The sequence below is a fragment of the Plodia interpunctella genome, chromosome 28, assembly GCF_027563975.2.
Source record: "Plodia interpunctella isolate USDA-ARS_2022_Savannah chromosome 28, ilPloInte3.2, whole genome shotgun sequence".
NCBI lineage: Eukaryota > Metazoa > Arthropoda > Insecta > Lepidoptera > Pyralidae > Plodia > Plodia interpunctella.
This window is the reverse complement of record NC_071321.1, coordinates 41,057-61,596: the sequence shown is the minus strand read 5'-3', so window position 1 is coordinate 61,596 and position 20,540 is coordinate 41,057. Positions and strand designations below refer to the sequence as shown.

The window sequence follows — 20,540 nt, the reverse complement described above, 5'->3', positions numbered from 1 at the left end:
GGTGCCGAAATTAGTCGTCTTATCGATCAAAATATATTGCACATATACCTAGTAAGTTGAATTTAAACTAAAACATAGAAGTGGAAATAATTACACAGAGAAAGAATACCACAACATTTGAAATGTTGTATACACCATACGCATACTAAATTTCAACATAACGGTTTAGCTACTATACTATACAATACTAACGTTAACGAGCTTGGTGATGAAGTTGTGCGCATGCGCAGTCTTGGCCGCTAGTACGATCTGCTCGTCCGTGACGCCCTTCACGCCCAGCGTGATGTTGTCCCTGATGGTGCCGCTAAACAGCACTGGCTCCTGGCCCACCACGCCTGGAATTATACCGTTTTTATACTACCAAGCAGGAGACCCACCTGTTGGTAAATGGTCAGTGTTAAGTACACTGTATTTACTTAATGATCTTTGTCTATACGATATTGAATACTAGGTTTTGCCCGCAGTCGCTTATGTTTGACCTCGGGTTGTCATCCACCTATTCCAAATTTCATTCTCTAGTTGATAATAATAGTATGGATGTGGAATGTTACCAATGCTGTGCCTGAAGTGATGGAGATGCAGATCGCGCAGGTTCTGCCCGTCGACGAGCACGCGGCCGCTGCCGGGCTCGTACAGCCGCTGCAGCAGCTGCAGCAGCGTGGACTTGCCGCAGCCGGAGCCGCCCACCAGCGCCACCGTCTCGCCCGCCTTCACGCTCAGCGACAGCCCGCGGAGGACCTGTGTCACACAGCTGTGTAATACAGGTATGTTGAAGCGGTGGTGGTCGGTGGTTAAGCCCGTCCGCCTTTGATCGATAGGTCCCAGATTTGAATTCAGTCTGACTCATGTGTTCAATTCATAGACCACCACTTGCTTCCGGTGAAGGAAAACATCTTGAGGGAACCTTGTTTGGCATTAGTTCACTAGTGTGTATTTGACTACAGTCGCCACTAGATGTCGATAGGTAGTCGTCAAAGTCATGTCAGATGCTCTCTAAAAAGAAAGATTTCCCGTTAATCGTCTATTCATTAAATATTATTCATGAACTCTAAACGTCTCTCTTACCTTAACATCAGGTCTCGACGGATAGTTAAAATACAACTGTTCAAAATCAATGTCTCCTCTAAAGCTCTCGGGCTTCAAGCCTTCGTCCCTCAGCGCGTCGATCTTGGACTTTCTCTCTAAGAGTTTGAACAGAGACTTAGCAGCGCCACGCGCGGATGAGAATATCTCCAGGTGAGGTTGACACATCGCGATGTTTTGCGCTGCCATAAACGTGCAGAACAGGATCTGGAATAATAGATAAACTTAAGGACTGTTTTCATGGTGACATTTACATTTAGATAGAGACATCATACAATTATACAATACAATTTCAGTGTTAATGTCATTGCAGACATCTCCATGTCCTCCCCTGGATATATAAATATAAATATATTAGGACAAATCACACAGATTGAGCTAGCCCCAAAGTAAGTTTGAGACTTTTATGGGATGTACTAACTCAACGGTACTATATTTTATTACAAATACATATATAGATAAACATCCAAGACCCGGGCCAATCAGAAAAAGATCATTTTCCATCATGATCTGACCGGGATCGAACCCGGGACCTCTCGGTTCAGAGGCAAGCACTTTACCACTGCGCCACCGAGGTCATCGATACATCACGATAGCATTCTCAAAGAGGTTGAAGTCAAAAAGCTTGCTTATAATACATAGCCGAAACATCAAAATTTTAAGGCTATGATTGTAACACGCCGGAAACGCAAAGATCTTTCGAAGTTCTCTAACAACTTGATAATTAGGTCTTCCCGGACTAGTGCCAGGGCATCACGCGAAGACGACAGAGATTTTGAGTGTTTGTTTGAAAAAGAAGGATTTTAGCCGAGCCCGAATGCTAAGAAATAAGACTAGTTCTCACCGTGAGCATGATGCCCGGATGGTACTGCTGGTCCCCGGGCGGCAGGTCCATGTCGCGCACGCAGAGCGCGGCGCCGTACGCGAACACGATCGCGTTGAGCGAGTATGTGAGCAGCCAGCCCAGCCCCGCGCCCAGCCCCGCCCACACGCCGCGTCGCCGCGCCGCCGCCGCTGCGCCCGTCAGCGCCTGAGCGTATCTGCAATGTCAACTTGTTGTTATGTGTTTCATAAAAACTTTTACTAATTTGTTGAATTTAAATAACTTAAAAATTGTTTCCACACGTCAACAATTTTTCTCGATAACCTTGTATAATGTATCAATACCATAATGTCATGCTATGTGTGATTATACATTTTGTACTTATGTATACTATGTAATTAATTTATGCAATAAATATTTTTGTATTGTATTGTAACCTTCGAATAACCATTATGATTGATCGAAGCTTTAATTTTTTTACGTTAAGTTGTACACATACTTCTAAAGTCTATAACAAATGTCACCTGTCAACTTCAAGTTTCTCTCCAGCGTACGCGCGCACCGTCCTGATGGCGGACAGCACCTCCTCCACGATCCGGCCGGCCGCGCCGTACGCCACCACTTCCTCTGATGAGCATCGTGTTTGGTACTGACGGAGAGATCAAAACTTTACTTCTACATTAAGTAAATACATATTTACTTAATGTAGAAGGTGACGATTGTTCAAGGAGCCCAATAGGCATTGTAGGATTATATCATCAAAATATAGTTACCTAAAATTAAAAAATGTTCGTGTAAACTGTGTTGGTCCCTTGGTTAATGAAAATAGTCACTCACGTGTGATTCTCAACTGAAAAATCATCAATAATAATGTTCATTAATTTATTTCTCACGTTAGTTTCAATAGATTGAGTGTGGATCCGTTCGCACTTACCTTGGAAACAGTGGCGGCCACCAGTATAGCGACGGGCACGACCGACAGGCCGGCCAGCGTGAGCTGCCAGCCGTACGCCAGCGACAGCGCGCCGCCCAGCACCACCGACCCGGCCAGGTAGCCCGTCATCACCACGTGCTCGCCCACGCCCGCGCGCAGCTTCTCCATGTCTCTGCGGACATCAGGAACATTTATGACTTCATTGTTTCGTCAGTCTCCGTTGCTGATCTGTCGTGTTCCGTCGTTTTAGAGCCAGATACCATTGCGTCGTGCCACTCCTTTATGATCCGTTATTTTCCCCAGGTTGGGAGCAGTAGGACCAGTGTCCCTGTTCAGTTTTGACATTGACGTGCTTCGTCGTATTTATGTCAAATCTCCATCCAATTCTGCGTTATGGGGCCGGGCTCTTGTATGTCAATCTCACTTAAGCATTATTATACTTTTATGCCTCCTTACGTTTACGAGAAAACTCATAATCATCACCTTTCCCTAACAGTACAAACATAATAATATAAAACGTAAAACGTATGTAAATACACATTTTGTCAATCAAGAAAGGATCAAATTAAGTAAATACATAATTAACTGAACAGTCGCCAGGTGACAAGGTTTGCGAAACGTGAAACTCTAGACTTATCTGTTTTAAAATTAATGCTAAAAATTACGTGCCAATCAATCTACTAAAAAAATAAAAACGGATAGCAATTAATTGCAACGATCAATTAATTATCTGCAACGTGGCGAGAAAAAAAATACCTTCAGGAAGGTGAAGGAATAGAATGTTCCACTCTATTTTCAAAAATGCACAAGTTTTTTACACAAATATAATTTTTTTCACAAGCTTTTATCGTAGTTTGAGAGATCTTGTTGCATGTTGAATGCAAGGAGATCTCTCTTGGCGTGACAAAATATATATATATATATATATAGATGCAGTCATACAGGAGTTCCCTTGTTGGAATTCAAAGTATCCCGGGTCATGCGTACCGTAATAATGCATTGTCATGAAAACAGAATAACGTGGAAAATTTCAACTGTGAGAAAAGCGGAGGTTGATGAAATTGAGCCTGCAAGATTTGATTACTAACAAACATCGGGACACGTCAAAATAAATAAAAAATTGTGAAACAACTGACTCCGTGAGAGTGGACGCGAAGTTCATGGTGGTGTTGGTGTCGAAGAACGCGATCTCTTGACTGATGACCGACCGCAGGAGCTTCCACCGGAGCCGAGATATCTGCAATAGGTGAATACTTAAGAAGAATGAAATAGTTATATAAAATTACGTCTAACGACCGGGAGATTCTTTATCTTCTGCTGTATGATGAGCTTTTGCAATGTCATTAAGGTGGAGTGTCAGTTATAAGTACATCTTCGTGATCTGTCTTCCGTATGTTTCTTTACCTTAACGTTTGTCTGCGTCCAGTCCGTCTTGTCGCATCCGTTATTCAAGAAAACATGACGAGACGGATCACGGACGCCAGAATCGTTGCATAAACAATTGTTTGGTCTGATCTTCTAACGGATGACGGATCCGAGAAGAGACTTAGCGGCTTAGCTCTTTAAAAAAAATATTTCGTTTTCCAGGGATACTCGCTACACATCCTAACTTCATACTAATTATATTATAAATACAAAGTCTGTCTGTCGTGATTTCATAGCTAAACCACTGGATACATTTGATGTAATTGGAAAATAAGGCAGTTTCTTCTAGAGTTTTTATTTGCCGCAAGGAAAACCTGCATTGTCGAAAATGCAAAAGGCGAACTATTAGCTGAGTATACAGTATCTCACCATCCTGCCCGCGGCCCAGTTGGCCAGCGCGACGGCGGCCGCGGACGCGGAGAACTGTACGGCCATGATCGCCACGCTCGCCACCGCGAACGCGATCGAGTCGTCCACCAGCGCGTCCATGTGCTCGGGTCGGTTGCCTGCTGGCCTGGTGGGACCAAATTAATTATATGAAAATTAAGTAGCGTTGATGGAGTCGGTTAGCGACGGAGAATCCACCCTCTTTGACTAACTGCTAAACGCCTGACATCACAATTCTTGGGAATTCTTTTGTTGCTTACCAGCTGCTAAATCGCCTCTTACGACCTCCACGGGGGGATACTAATTGGCCCTATTCTAAGGCAGATCCACAAACCTCATTTTCCATTACCTTTCTTTCTTCAAAAGTGACTTTGATCTATGACTCGAATTCATTATCAGTAAGTCAATAGTGATAATTGTTGCAAATAAAAAACAAACAGATCGTTTTACGTTAATGTAGTGCTGTCATTTATAAAGAGAATGACCACAGATGAAGGTTGGAGAATAATCTTGACTTGAACAGTTGTTTTACATAACTGTAAGTAAAACAACTGCTATAAAGTCAAGATTATTCCCATCCCTCCTCCAAGCAGCTTAAATATGTATGCGTGTGCCTGCCTTGTGTTTCTGCACGAAGACGTAATCTCTCCGTAGAGGACGACTGTAATGAGGAGGAATAATAGGAGTCCAAAACTTTTAAAAAGATAATATTACTTACAGTTGCATCCCTCCTCCAAACAGCTTTAATATGTGTGCGTGTGGCGTCGTGGCCGCTGCCTTGTGTCTCTGCACGAAGAGCGAGGTGATCTCTCCGTAGATGACGACTGCGGCGATGAGTCCGCTGGAGGAGCACCAGGACAGCAGCACGCCGAGGAGCGAGGCGGCGCGCTCGCCGGCCGTCGCATACCGCCACTGGAATAAAATAACATCATCGATCAAATAAAAAAAACCGCATCCAAATCGTCACCTGTTGATAAGCTAAGGTGCCTCTACAGACAGATAGACACACTTAGTGGTCAAACTTATAACACCCCGTTTTTGCGTCGGGGGTTAAAAATATCGACCTTAACACTTAAGTTTTGACAGCTGATAACAGTAGCTTTCCCAACACAGAACAGTCTCACTCCTGACGGAGATTCTCAAACAGAGCTGACAGCAAGCAGCTCGCTGTCGCAATATCTCAGCTAAATCTTGAAAATTTCGTGGTTATAGGTCACGTCAGAATGTAACCATGCGACGATAAGACAAAATACAACTGTACAAATCCCAGTGTTGGCGTGCCCCGCTCCTCGCGCAACCTGAACGTCTGAAGGACTGTCCCGACGACGCCTGGCTGATGTTCGTGCTCCACACTTCCGCACCACGTCAATGAATTATGCAAATAGATTGATCAATAATGACAGTACCTTTCAATCCGGCTATGTTGACACGCGATTCATAGCAGAGTGGTGTCATTATAACAATCAGCGCGCAGGCCCTTCTAAATCTATGACAAATTTCATCAGGTGTCTCAATACGCTACTTTATGATCGACCTAGGTACCTAGGTCATGTACAAATGGAAAGCTCAATAAAAATACTCAAATTGATACAAAAATCTAAAATTGTATGTTTTCAATTGCATGCGATTGCTCATCCATACTAATCCATTCTAAAATTATAAAGAGAGATTTGTATTTATTTTTGTTTGTAATGAATAAACTCAAAAACTACTGGACCGATTTTAATTAACTGATGAAACTGATGAAATGTTCAGGAGTTACATATGCTACTTTTTTATTATGATTTTACCCGAGCGAAGCTGAGACGCGCCACTAGTTGTGCTATATCCAGTTATCACCGACGCGTTCTTTGCCAAACAGACAATATAGAGCTATATATCGATAGCTAGATATCGCGAAGGCTGCGTCATTGCGAGCCGCGACTGACATACGAATGTCATAGTGATGACATTGCGCGACACTCTCATACAGAACATTGAAGAGCTTTTTGCAATTCACCTACGCGAAATGTTTTATTTGTTAGTTATAGTTTAGTTCTGGTCAAATCTTGGAAGGATTAGTAAAAATATTATTTCGTCCGAAGTGGATTGTGTCTGATTCTGATTGGTTGGAAATTTAGTCGAACTTTTCTGATTTATTTCATTGTTTGTTATCAAGTGCAGCTGGTAGCTGCACCGGCGTCGAGTGACGTGACTGGCGCTAGTGAGCGGCTGCTCAGCGCCTCACGATATCAGTCTCGCGCCGCGCGGATCCCGTCCTCCTTGACGTTGACATTGCCACGCCACAGATTACATAACCTCTTTAACATTACCTATTGTAACCAGGACTGTGCTACCTGAATCTGTCTTCAATATCCTATTCTCAAATGGTCTATATTGGGAGTGTTCGTTACGGAACTAATAGGTAGTTAAAATAAAATACTTGGAGCTAAGAATTAGATAATTATATTTTTCTTTGTTCTTACAAATTGATATAATGAAAAAACAGAAATCGAATCGAATGACAGGAAAAAAACAATAGAAAAACTAGATTTGTAGTGCGCGCGCAGGAATAAAATTTAAATTGTCGTGTTCGATAGCCATTGGCTGCCGCGCGAGGGGTCGCTGGCGGGATGTGCCTAGTGTTGTGGTGTACTGGCGTAGACATCCTCCCCGGCTGAAGCTTGCCTTCATAGTTCTATGTGTTGTCTGAGTTGGACAACACACATATCTTGTTTATTGCTCTCTTCACGGTGCCCCGGCTGGTGGCGATGTCAGCGACTCTTGGAACTCCATCTGGCCCAGGGTATAACTTGGCAATGCGCCCTAGTCTCCAACAGAGCGGTGGCGCAACGTCATCCTTAATTACGACGAGGTCATTCAGGCACAGATCCTTGCAACGCACTTTCCATTTAGTGCGCTGTTGTAGCTCTCCGACATACTCCGTAGTCCATCGTCTCCAAAAATGTTGTCTAGCCTGCTCTATCCTTTGGTATCTATCAAGGTTTGTAGTACGGTCTTCCAGACATGGGAATGGGATGAAAGAAGTGAGCGGCCTGCCTATTAAAAAGTGCCCTGGGGTCAGAGTACAGAAATCGTTAGGTGAGGGGCTCAATGGACACAAAGGTCTGGAATTTAGGATGGCTTCCACCTGAGCAAATAGGGACAATAGTTCCTCGAAGGTTAGATGTGTATTTTTTAAGACACGATTTAAATGGAATTTGGCCGATTTGACACCTGCTTCAAAAAGGCCTCCAAAATTAGGGGCGTATGCCGGGGACATGCGGAATTCGATGCCCTCGCGAGCTGCAAAATCAACTAGACCTGTAGCATTAGACTTGGATTTCATAAACATATTTATTTCTTTAGATGCTGCGACAAAATTTCTACCGTTATCGCAAAAAATAATATTAGGTTTTCCCCTACGAGCTATAAATCGCTTCAATGTTAGTATAAATGCATCCATAGTAAGGTCACTTACTGCCTCAAGATGGACACACTTGAAACAAAAACAAACGAAAATACATAAATAACATTTTACAATTTTTGCTCCCCGGCCCTTACGGTCTGCTATATAGAACGGACCGGCAAAGTCAGTACCAGTGGTGCAAAATGGATAATTTGGATGTACTCGTTCCACAGGCAAGTTACCCATAATATTAGTTAATGTCGTGCCTTTTATACGGCGACAAACCACGCACTCACGCGACGTGCGTCTGGCAACATTTCGCCCTCCAATCGGCCAATAACGCTCTCTCATGGAGGCGAGAAGGAGTTGAGGACCAGCGTGTAGTAGGCGATAGTGTTCCTGACAAAATAATAATTTTGTTAACTCGTGATCCCCTTTTAACACAATGGGGTGTTTCTTGTCAAAGGAATACATAGATGAGCTAAGTCGACCTCCTACACGTATGATGCCGTCTTTATCCAAGAATGGATCAAGAGAAATCAAAAGAGTAGGCTTTAAAGACTTGCCGTTCTTAATTAAGTTCAGCTCTTTGGAGAAAGAATCTTTCTGTGCTAATTTTATTAGACAATTGTGAGCATTTTTTAACTCATCAACTTGAAGTGGACCTGAAAGTTTAGGCATAAGTGTTTTACAATTATTTATAAACCTTAGCATGAACCCTACGATTCTTTGAAGCTTGGAAAAACTTGAAAAATTACTAAATGGAATTATATCGCTATCTTGCGAGGAAGACGCAGCCTCCCCCACAAAGACAGGGTGAGTCTTTAACTCAGGCAAATTAGTCTCTACATTATCATCGAAAGTAGGCCAGGCTGTCTCAGGTTCTCTAAGGAAACATGGACCCTTCCACCATATAGGGTCATTGACTCGATCGGAGTCTACTCCACGAGACACAAGATCAGCTGGATTTTGATTGGTGGGCACATAACGCCACGATTTGGGATCTGTTAGTTCTTGAATTGTAGCTATTCTATTAGCTACAAAAGTTTTCAATTTAGATTTACAATTTAACCACCCTAACACAATGGTTGAATCCGTCCAATATACATGACGGGTTATAGAGCACCGTAGAGCCTCAGTAATTGTAGCGGTGAGTTCTGAACCCAGTCCTGCGGCGGATAGCTCTAAACGTGGTATTGTCGTGGATTTAAGTGGAGCTACACGCGATTTAGCGCATAATAGATTTGTAACGACTTTACCCTCGGCATTAGAAGATCTCAAATAGATACAACAACCATAGGCGCGCTGTGAGGCATCACAGAAACAATGCACTTCAACAGTTGTAGGATTATCTAATAAAACGTACCTGGGGATATGTAAAGATGAAAGCTTAGACGAACCCTGTGCAAAAATTAACCATGCAGACTCGATTTCAGGGGGTACACGTTCATCCCAGTCAATTTTATGACTCCACAACTCTTGAAGTAGAATTTTGGCCTTTATAGTCCAATGTGAAAGTAACCCAAGAGGGTCAAACACCTTAAAGGTTGAAGACAATATTTTTCGCTTAGTAATATTATCCTCAGGCTCTAGTACGTGTGGAAAGTTAAACTCATCGGTAGAAGGAAGCCAACCAATACCTAATGTACTTGTGGCATTGCTAATGGTAAGTTCTCCTTCTTTTTGATTGAGAGAGTCTGACAACAACTCGGGTAAGTTAGACCTATACTTGCGCAAGCGAAAACAACCTTTTGCAAATTCACTGGAGATCGAGTTCCGAATATAACGTAGCTGATCTGGAGTATCAGCTCCTGTAAGAATATCATCACAGTACAAATCATTTTGAATGATTGTTTTTACAATAGAATCGCTACATTCTTCACCGATCTGCCAGAGACAACGTGTTGTCAAAAAACTAGCGCTTGCAAAGCCATAAGTGACTGTGTCCAATCTCAATGTTCTTATGGGCTTACTTTCGTCATCCCGCCACAAAATGAGTTGCAAATCGCGGTCTGACTCGTTGACTAGAACCTGTCGAAACATTTTTTCGATGTCTCCAGTTAGAACATACTTATGTTGTCGGAAACGAACTAGAATATTGAAAAGAGGATTTTGGACTGTTGGGCCTACCATTTGTAGGTCATTGACGGACACACCAGAAGAAGAGCGTGCGGAAGCATCAAATACAACGCGAAGTTTTGTTGACTCGCTTTGCTCTCGAAAAACAGGATGGTGTGGCAGATAATAAATATTTTTAGAATTAGGCTCTGAATATTCAGATAGATGATTGAGATTTTTATACTCATTTATAAATTCGACATAGAGAGCCTTCAAAGCTGGTTGCTTCCTAAAGCGAGCTTCCAGATTGAAGAATCTTTTTAGAGCTAGACTGCGTGAATCGCCTAATAAGCTAGGGCTGTCACGAAGGGGTAGAGTGACGCAGAAACGACCCTCACTAGTGCGAGTCGTAGTAGAAACAAAATGTTTTTCGCATAGTTTCTCTTCTATAGTGAGAGAATTGGATTTAGGGAAGCTCTCAAGCTCCCAAAATTTGGAGAGTTCATCATTTAGACTATTCAAATTAGTTTCCTTTAGTAGAAAGTTACACATGATAGGCGTATAGCTAGGCGTGGCGCTTTCTTTAGTAGGAATAGGAATAGGTTGCATGGGACCCGCGACGAGCCATCCCAATTTAGATTCGTGTAAACGAAGTAATCCAGAATTTAGTTTATGCTGTTTGGAGCCTATAATTTCCCAGAACAGGTCTGCACCAATTAGCATATCTATAGGAGATGGTTCATTGAAGCTGGGATCAGCCAATTGAAACTGAGATAAATTGAGTTGACTTATGTCAAAAGCCATTTTTGGAATGTTACCTGAAATAGTAGGTAGAACAAGGCAAGACATTGAGGTCTCATATTGGCTAGATTGTGAATACATAGTGAGCACACATCGCTCTGTATTTAATTTTAGTGGTGTATCACCAATTCCTACGATGTTAGTGTTAGTCGGTAGGGGTGTCAAGTTCAACTGAAGTCTAACGTTTTCTGTGACAAACGAAGATTGACTTCCGCTATCTAGTAAAGCTCGCACTATGATCGCGTCGTTAGTGACTGGATTAGTAATTCTAACCCTTGCAGTAGAGAGAAGAATTTCAGAAGATGACATTACTGCCATTGATATAGAGTTATTAGAACTTTCATTTGATTTGTGCAGCAAACTATTATGACGTTTCTTGCAATGACGACAAGACCCTAATAAAGGACAACGATCAGCGGCGTGGCCACTTCGCAAACAATTATGACATAATTTATTAGTGTCAACGATAGACAACCTCTCATCCGGAGTCTTAGACTTGAAAGAATTGCACTCGTAAAGGCGATGTTTTGATTTGCACAACATGCAGGAAAAAGAATTAGGCGAATTCTCCTTGATAGCCACAAAGGATTTATAAGTGGAAGGTTTGGAATTCGATGAGCCTTGCTTCCCCTTGTCTTTTTCATACTTATGACGGTTGACGGTTTCTAAAACGTCAGCTCGGCCCTTCAAAAAACTAAAAAAGTCGTCGAGAGTTGGTATGTCGCCTAGAGTATTTCGTTTCTCCTCCCATTTGTAAAGAGTACTGGTATCTAACTTTGACGATACGATATAAATTACCAAAACATCCCACTGTGTAGTAGGCAAACCCAGCGTGCTGAGCGCGCGTAAGTTTTCGGTCACATGGTCAATTACAAATCGAAGCGACTTATCGGTCTTTCGCACAGATTCGAAATTAAATAAAGACTTTAAGTGGTTGTTTATTAATTGGCGTTTATTGTCAAATCGTTCGCATAAAAGTTTCCAAGCTTGAGAATAATTTTGGTTTGAAACTTCAAAATTTGCCATTACTCTAGCGGCTTCACCCTCTAAGTACGAATTCAAATAGTAAAACTTATGAACATTCTCAATTTTGTCGTTATTGTGAACGAGTGAGACAAATGTTTCCTTGAACTCCAACCACTTAGAGTATGCACCGTCGAACTTAGGTATTTGAATAACTGGCAGTTTTAAACTAGGCATATGGTTGTGACAATTGCTGTCATGATGACAAGGAGTTGTCTTTGTAATACTAGCAGCATCGTTGTTGTCTGTATTTGCCTTAATCAAATTCTGAGCAGTAAGAATGCAATGATAAAATTCTTGCTCAATGATATCACGGCTTTCAAGTTCGACAGCTTGTTGGGCATCGTCACATAAAGATTCTAATTGAACTTGCAGCTCGTCGAAATCAACGAACAACGCTTCGAATTTAGATAATCTCATTACTAGTTTACTTATTTCGAATTCAGACATTGTTTCCAAAGATAACAAAATATCAAGACTATTTTTAAATTTAGTTAGACGTCCTTTAATTGAACCGCGTTTTCTAATCAATTCATTGTACTTCTTTTTTGCTTCTTCTTCAGTCATTTTGAAATTATGTAATGAGAATATCCAATACTAAATAAATAAATAGCAAGCAAATTGCATACGCTTACGTCCCTTTATTTTGGTAGCCAAAGAGTGCAGATGCGGCAAGCGGCCGGCAGCGCGTGGTCAAGCTGAAGTACAGGCGGCACAATAGGCACCCGTGCACCGGCGCTTAGGGCGGTCGGAGAAAAACACAGGCAAAGGCGTGCGAGATAGGGTAGCACCTGAACCACGATTGAAAGCACTGGAATGATACGAATAGCAACTAAGTACACGACGTACCAATAGAGGCATGCACAAAGGGATATTAGGAAAGAATACGCTTGCTAAAACTTGCAATTAACTTGAATAAGATCGGGTCTTCACAGTAAAATAACTGGAAAATAGATTTCTTGAAAAAAACTTAGGTTGGAACGGGCTCACAAAAAAAATATAAGCAGGCCGGCAGTGCTTGGTCGTCGTGGTCACAATGTAGATGTCCACTTGGCTCGAGGTAGGCTAGGCGCTGGCTGCAGTGATGTTGTCGCTACGTGCAGTGAGCTCGACTGGTTGGCTGGCGTTGATCAACTTGGTACATCGGATTCCATTTCATTTATTTAGTTTTGCTTGCTGATTGCAGATTCTGACTATAAAACGGTCGCCATATGTTCGTTACGGAACTAATAGGTAGTTAAAATAAAATACTTGGAGCTAAGAATTAGATAATTATATTTTTCTTTGTTCTTACAAATTGATATAATGAAAAAACAGAAATCGAATCGAATGACAGGAAAAAAAACAATAGAAAAACTAGATTTGTAGTGCGCGCGCAGGAATAAAATTTAAATTGTCGTGTTCGATAGCCATTGGCTGCCGCGCGAGGGGTCGCTGGCGGGATGTGCCTAGTGTTGTGGTGTACTGGCGTAGACAGGGAGTATTGTATTATCGTAAATAAATAAATAAAATAAAAAAATAAAAATATGCTTGTGACAGGAAGCTCCGCTCTTCTCATCGTTAGATGAAAGTTACCAAATAAATTAGTACCTACATAGGAAAAGAAAACGAAATTCTAATTTTAAAACAGGTACTTATCTTAAGAGTTAAAATAAGGCTAGTTACAAGTTAAGAAAATAATTAAAAATAAATAAATAAAATATATAAATAAATAAAATAAATATTAAATAACAAGAAAAAAGAAAACAAAAAAAAAGAACAAATATTAACCAATGAACGTCTCCAATTCCTCATAAGTTTGGTTCGTTAACCACGTTTTTAACATTGATTTGCATTCATGGTAGGACTTATTATAAATGTATATTATTCTATTAATTTTATTATATAAATGAGAAGCACGAGAGTTAAGCTGCACCCGTGCAAATTTTGTATTTGTAAGTGGAATGTCAGCAACAGCGTGTCTTCTTCTTCTTCCTACTATGTCAGGTTTGTAGGGGAGGGTTTTATGCTTACCAAGTATTAGTTCGAGGATGTATAGTTTTCTAATAGACAGTAGTTTACAAGTGATATATAGTTCATGGGTCGGGAAAATTCTTTTTTTGAAATACATGACTTTTAAAAGCATTCTTTGTGCTCGTTCAACTTCCAGGAAACGAGTTTTTAAAGCACCGCCCCATACCGGGATGCAGTACGTGATGATAGACTGAACTAGTGATATATAGATCTCATTTAGAATCTTTTCAGGAACTATGTGGCGTAACGTCTTGAACATCCATATGAATTTACGAATCCGAGTACTTATTGCTTCAATCTGTGGATACCAAGTCAGTCTCTCATCCACAACTACGCCCAGATACTTGGTTTGGTTAACTTTATTAATTGAGGGACAATTGCAATAAAAATTAGGGGTTGCAATACATGAATGAATTTTAATATCAAAATCTTGGGTGGGCTGTGAGTTATTAAGGATGCTGTAACAGATGTAATTTGTTTTAGCTGTGTTTAATGTGAGAAGGTTGTTTTTAAGCCAATCAGCTAGTAGGGCCATACCTTTTTCAGCACTTACACGAGCATCATTCCAATTTGATCCAGTAAAAACGATAGCAGTGTCGTCCGCGTAAGAAAAAATTGTTGCATTATTAAGTGATAGGTTGCACAGATCATTTATATAAATGAGAAATAGGGTTGGGCCGAGCACACTTCCTTGCGGGACACCGTAGTTTACGCTAATACTTTCACTTATGATACCATCTAGCTTTACTCTCTGGGTCCGGCCTGCGAGGTAGTCCTTAAAAATGGACAGTTGCTTGCCTCTTATTCCGATTTTTTCCAACTTGTGCACAAGGATAGGAATGGAAACCGTATCAAAAGCTTTCTTGAGATCTATGAAACAAGATAAGCATTTTGTACCTTTATCTAAATGACTGATTATAGTTGAGGTTAGGGATCTTACAGCATCTTCAGTTGAGATTCCGTTTCGGAAACCAAACTGAGCATTTGAGAGAATATCAAACTTATTTAAATAATTTATTAGTCTAACATTTAATAATTTTTCTAATATTTTTGTTATAATTGTTAGAGCGGAAATGGGTCTATAATTATTAATGTCTTGTCCGTTCCCTCCTTTATGTATAGGGGTAATAATAGACTCTTTAAGTAAGGATGGGAATATTTAATAACCACAGGTATACGGCGTAGTGAAGGATCGCCACAAGCCTCTATCGAGACTTAGCTTTTTTTCAGGATGTTGTTGGTGGGATTTTAAATACAAAATTACTTAGAACTTGAAATATTACAATATTTATTGCAAAATCTTATAAAAGAGTTCAATTCAATTTTATTTTCTAAGTTTCAGACAAACAAGACAAATAAAAAAATATATAATATAAAATAAAATGGCGCGTTGATGTCTTTTGCTCTGACGCGAGCGAGGCTTGCGTCATTTGTATGTTATCTCACAGATAAGAACATTCTTGTATATCTGTGGGTTATCGAAAGTTGCAGTAAAGTTCCGTAAAAGCCTTACTACAGGGCTCATAATTGTAATTCGATTACAACTGTTGTAAATATGCTTGTGACCGAGTAAGGTGAAGGCTTTATAAGAATAAAATTTGAAAATGTATATTCGATTGTTCTTATTTAGGGGACTTAGTTATGTAAACGAGTTCAAGTGCAATTTATTTTTAAAAAATAATATATTTTAATATTATCAATATTTTTCGCAATAAGTTACGATGGTTTATAAACATATACATTGTTATCGCATGAGCCGTCCGTGATTTTAATCTAATCTAATTGATCTAAAAACTTTACAGCTGATATGAAACAACAGTATTCCAAAAGAGTTGACGACCAGCGGGTAGCGCTGAATTTTCAAAATTAAAAGTTTTGTTTTCGCTTACACCCCGGGCTTCAAGGCGCCACAGCCAACATACATTTACATAAAAGGAAAACGTAGTAGCAAATAACTCCCGCAGCAACTTCTATTTAATTTTCCTCAAACGAGGAAAGTCGGGGAAGGAAAAACTTGAACAGCGGGAATCCCCCTCCGCTCACCGACCCGCGCCCCCCTCCCGCCCGCATCTTGCGCGCCGCACTGAGCTTACTCACCGGTCGCTCGCCGGCCGCCGCCATCAACCCAGGGCTGCGCAACATACTTCCCACACTGTGCCAGTCTCACCTACCGATTTCCCGTGATCCAGACAATGTCACCTGACTCCTCCCGGTCTCCGTCCCTTTCTCGACCGGCACTGCTTTGGTCCATCGATGTCCGCTCTCCCCACTTTAGATACTCGCGATTAGTCTATCTCTCATCTTTGAGGGTTCCCGGCGGATTCGGGGCTGTGAGGCCGCAAATCCCTGGGGTTAGCGAAAAATAAATCTTGGTGATTCGACTGTGATTTCGCAACCGGCCGTCTGCCGTCCACCCTCTTTGAAGATGATATTGTTATCTAGCAATTGTCAAGGTGCTAGTTAACAATATCAATAACATCCCGTGGATGTCGTACTAAGAGACTAACTCTTTGTACGACATCCACGGGAGGATGTTGAGAGATCCACTTTCAGAGAGCGGGACTCCTAACCTCCTCCCAACTACCTCCGGCCTCGATCTTTCTTGTTCTATTTAGTCGCCATAATCACAGATTATTGTCAAACGTAACAGTATTCGTGCACACAACTGCGATCGTGATTGTGACTGAAGCAAGCAAAAAATACACTTAATTTCGCCACAGAATCCCATTGTTGAGCCACTTGCTGTCCGTTACTCGGAAAGTTTCATTGATCATTGAGGAGTGCAATTAATTATTGAATGCTCGTTAAATTCATTAGTGTTTCTTGTGAAGAGAGGTGCGCGGTCAAGGAAATGGTCGGTGATTGCGTGCCCTTTGTTTCGTATTAAATTCTTGTCTCTGATTTCACTTCGCCGTACATTAGTAGTCCAAACTTGTCATGCGACATTATTGTCTCGCCTAATTGATATTTTCGCACGAGTTTAGCTCAACAATAATTATTTCCAATTTTAGAATCTCTAATATTATAATTACTAACAATGTTGTCAGATTTTATTTAAATCACCTAAAGGTATCTGAAATGTCTTACTAAGACTTTTGTAGTCTGGATAGTCAACCAGTGCGCAGGTTTCCTCACGATGTTTTCCTGTAGAAAAACATCGTGAGGAAACCGCCGGAAGTAAGTAGTGAATCTATGAAAGCCAACCAAACATGAGTCAGATTGATGTACAAACTCATTGGCACGAGTAGTTTTGGAACCTGCAGCCTTTTCAAACACATTGGTATAAGAACAATAACACGTTAAATAATTATAAACAAATCTGTAATAATCAGGTCGACGAGCGCGCGCCGGCGCCTGCCATCAACTGAACATTACAAAACAATTTAGTTATGTTGTTCCGAGATAAGAGTGTAGAAGATATACGGAAAGTGTGTGTTTGTTTTATACGATTCAGATTTATACGACGATTATTCCGCCAGATTTATACGATTCTACTAATATTATAAACTTTAGAGTTTATTATTATATTTGAACGATTCTTACAAATTGAAGCCATATTTCACTAGCCAGATTTCAATGATGAATTTGGTATATGGGTAATGGTCTTCGCAAGTTGTCAGACCATTATCACGCATACTGGACGACACCAAACACTTCTTGGGTTTGCCTTCTGCCCGCGCCGGGCGGGGCGGCGGTGCTAGACATTTATTCAGTCCGTAAATTTGGCTGGCGTGGTGACAGACGTGCTATAGAACCGGAATCCATGATTAAAATCGATGAGCAATGAAAATTCGTTTTTAGCTAAATTAGCGTACAATTGTACGGCCTTTGTAAGGAGACCGCGAGTCACCGCGCCCTTGAACTTGCGTCGAATGAAACGTGCGCTAAAGGTGAATGCACACTGGGCTATACGCATTATTCGTCTATGTTTGGTTTTGGCGAACTGGTAGACAATGCTCTTGAATAGCTGCTGTGGTAGACATGATATGCAATGTATTATAATACATGGATCTATGATTAACAAATAACTTAAGTCACTATGTGGGTGGTAGGCTAAATTTTATATTTAACAAAAACGTTAATTTTTAAAGTTAAGGAAAGAAAAATTAAATTAAAATAGGCAAAATATTAGTAAATACTATTATATAAAAATATTAAGTATTATATTATAATTGTAATATACCTACTATATTTTATCGAGTCCAGAAATACTATAGTTGGTTAAAAAAAAGTTTGCGGTCCCGTCCACGTGTTCGCAGGTTGTTTGCAGTCCCCTTTAGGTCGGGCGGCGCAAGCGCTCCGACTTCCTCAGGAAATTGACATGACGAGACGTTGCGTCTATTTCTACGATTAATTCTTTTGTCTATTTGCGACGACCGCGACGTGATCGCGACACTTACCAAACTAATTTCGCTCTTGTTTATTTTTTATATTTTTCTAATTCTCGTTCAAGACGAAGAATTATCGTTTATTCTTTGTGTTGAAGTTGTGGAGGTGGCTAAGATGCCACTCATGATCGAAAGGTCCCAGGTTGTATCCACATGCTGTGTGTACACACACATGACTCGTGTACAGCGAGTTGTGTCCTTTCTGTATTGCTACAACGCGAGCACACACTTTCATCGTCTAACAGCCGATGTAAACACAAATAAAGATTAGTCTATCTTTCTATAATATCGGGATGCCCGGCTTCCAGCATAGGGATATTGAATGAGTGGTCGTTTCAAATGATTTTGTAGTTTTGAGATATAAGTGCTAAGGTAAAGGCACCCAATTACGAGGGGTTCCAAAACTGGCACCATATTCCGATGTATTTAGAAAAGCAGTGTTTTTAAGTAATTTACAAGTTATTTTTGTCGGCAAAATATGTTATTAGGTAAATAATTTATTTAATCATGTTTATATGAGCAAAGGATTGTTTTAGTGTGTATACAATTCAAAATAAACGGTCTGTTAGACGCTAGCAGCTAACTCGGAAGCTCGCTCCTACATTTCGGACCTAATTCACGTGAGTTATACGATTTTTTAAATAGTGTTTTTTACGTGAGTTTTATACTAATGAGTATTTGTTTAATTTGAAACATGTAAAGGGTTATGTTTTTTATCGAATACCCTTAACATTGGAGTATTTTCTTCTGAAGTTGAGGAGAAAATAATATTTTAAAATATCGCGGCATTAGGTTCCAAATATTTGAATTGGTTCCTAAATGCCGATGCATACCACGGAAATGCAATTTCATACAGGTTAATTTTTTTACAAAAATTTAATGAATTATTATGATTAGGAATTTAGTGTTTTAGTACTGATCACTTGAATAACCAATACACGTAAAAATGTAATTCCGAGGTATATTTTAGAGTCACATTTATTAGTTATATTAGGTCAAACAATATCCATTCATGTACTTTATTGATTTATTGTATGGAAAAATAAAGTCGAAAAAAATTAGTTATTGATATGTTCTGATTAAACCTGGCTATGTTTTATATATGTTTCGAAAGATATAGCAATTTAGGTTTAATTTACTTACAGTATATTGACAAATATGTTATTTTTTATCACTCGGAATAAAAAACTTGTTTGAAAGTTAGAAAACGCAATTCCGATGTATTTAAGACGGAAAAAGGTTATATGAATACCTAATTCTGTGGTATTGATACAGCAAAATACAGGGTGTTCATTTTCTCATGCAGTTTGTAAAGCACTTATTATATAGTTTCAGTTATTAAGTATAATAGCTTTGAAACATTTAAAATACCTAAGTTTGATTATTCGATATACTCAGACTTACTTACGCACAATTACAATCACTTATAATTTACTGTTTTGTTGTAGAATAATGAACCCAAGAAAAAAATACACAAAAGAAGACGTTCAAAATGCTATCATGGCAATTAATAATGGCAGTGCGTTTATAAAGTTTCTCGACAATATAATATTCCAGAAACTACATTGAGAGATAAACGTGATAAAACATATTGCGGTGACGTTGCCGGCAGAAAAACGATACTCTCCAAATCTGAAGAAACAAATATTGTTGACTGGTCTTTAGGGGATTATATGATTAGCCATTTTTGATTATGTTCCTATTACCTATTTCTAAATCATAGCAACTGTTATGTTACCTACATTTTTGCTTGCTTTTGATTGCTGTTATTTTGATCTCATAATTTATAAGAAATAGTTAACATTTTTGATATGATTGTTAAAGTTGTTATGCTTCAATTATTTTCATTCATACGTATGTTGTATAATTTTTAGGTCATAATATTTTTGATTGTACTTATACGAAATTATAAGTATCCCGTCCAAAATATTTTTTTTAAGTTTAAATAATTATGTTTTGCGTTGTTTTCAGTATAATCTGTTTTTAGTTTTTGATGTTTTAATTTTCATATTATTCATTACTAGAAAGTAAATTTATAACTAAATAAAACAAAAAATATACATTTGTAAATAAAGTACATACTGCGATGCCGTTTTAATAATCATGAAACAAAGAGAATAAGACTGATTTAAAATCCAAAGACAATAAATACACTTGATTTTTGAACATCATGTATCACCACCCCCACCTCCATTCCCTTATATTTTGTACACTCGG

At 39.7% G+C, this 20,540-nt stretch overlaps 1 protein-coding gene across 2 annotated transcripts in view; it reads right to left on the bottom strand.

The window, feature by feature from the left end:
* LOC128681896 (multidrug resistance protein homolog 49-like) overlaps positions 1-20,540 on the bottom strand; it is a 48,663-nt gene that overhangs the window by 9,895 nt on the left and 18,228 nt on the right. Inside the window, exons 1-10 of one of the 2 annotated variants that reach the window (XM_053766199.2) lie at positions 6,443-6,458; positions 5,371-5,564; positions 4,635-4,779; positions 3,977-4,077; positions 2,841-3,012; positions 2,431-2,555; positions 1,928-2,123; positions 1,066-1,290; positions 552-738; positions 193-335 (exon numbers count right to left, since the gene is read on the bottom strand). In XM_053766199.2, coding sequence (XP_053622174.1) covers positions 193-335; positions 552-738; positions 1,066-1,290; positions 1,928-2,123; positions 2,431-2,555; positions 2,841-3,012; positions 3,977-4,077; positions 4,635-4,779; positions 5,371-5,378 — 1,302 coding nt within the window. In that variant the 5' untranslated portion in view covers positions 5,379-5,564; positions 6,443-6,458. Of the gene's footprint in view, positions 1-192; positions 336-551; positions 739-1,065; positions 1,291-1,927; positions 2,124-2,430; positions 2,556-2,840; positions 3,013-3,976; positions 4,078-4,634; positions 4,780-5,370; positions 5,565-6,442; positions 6,459-20,540 lie in introns of those variants that run through there. The other variant, XM_053766198.1, reaches the window with a different exon arrangement.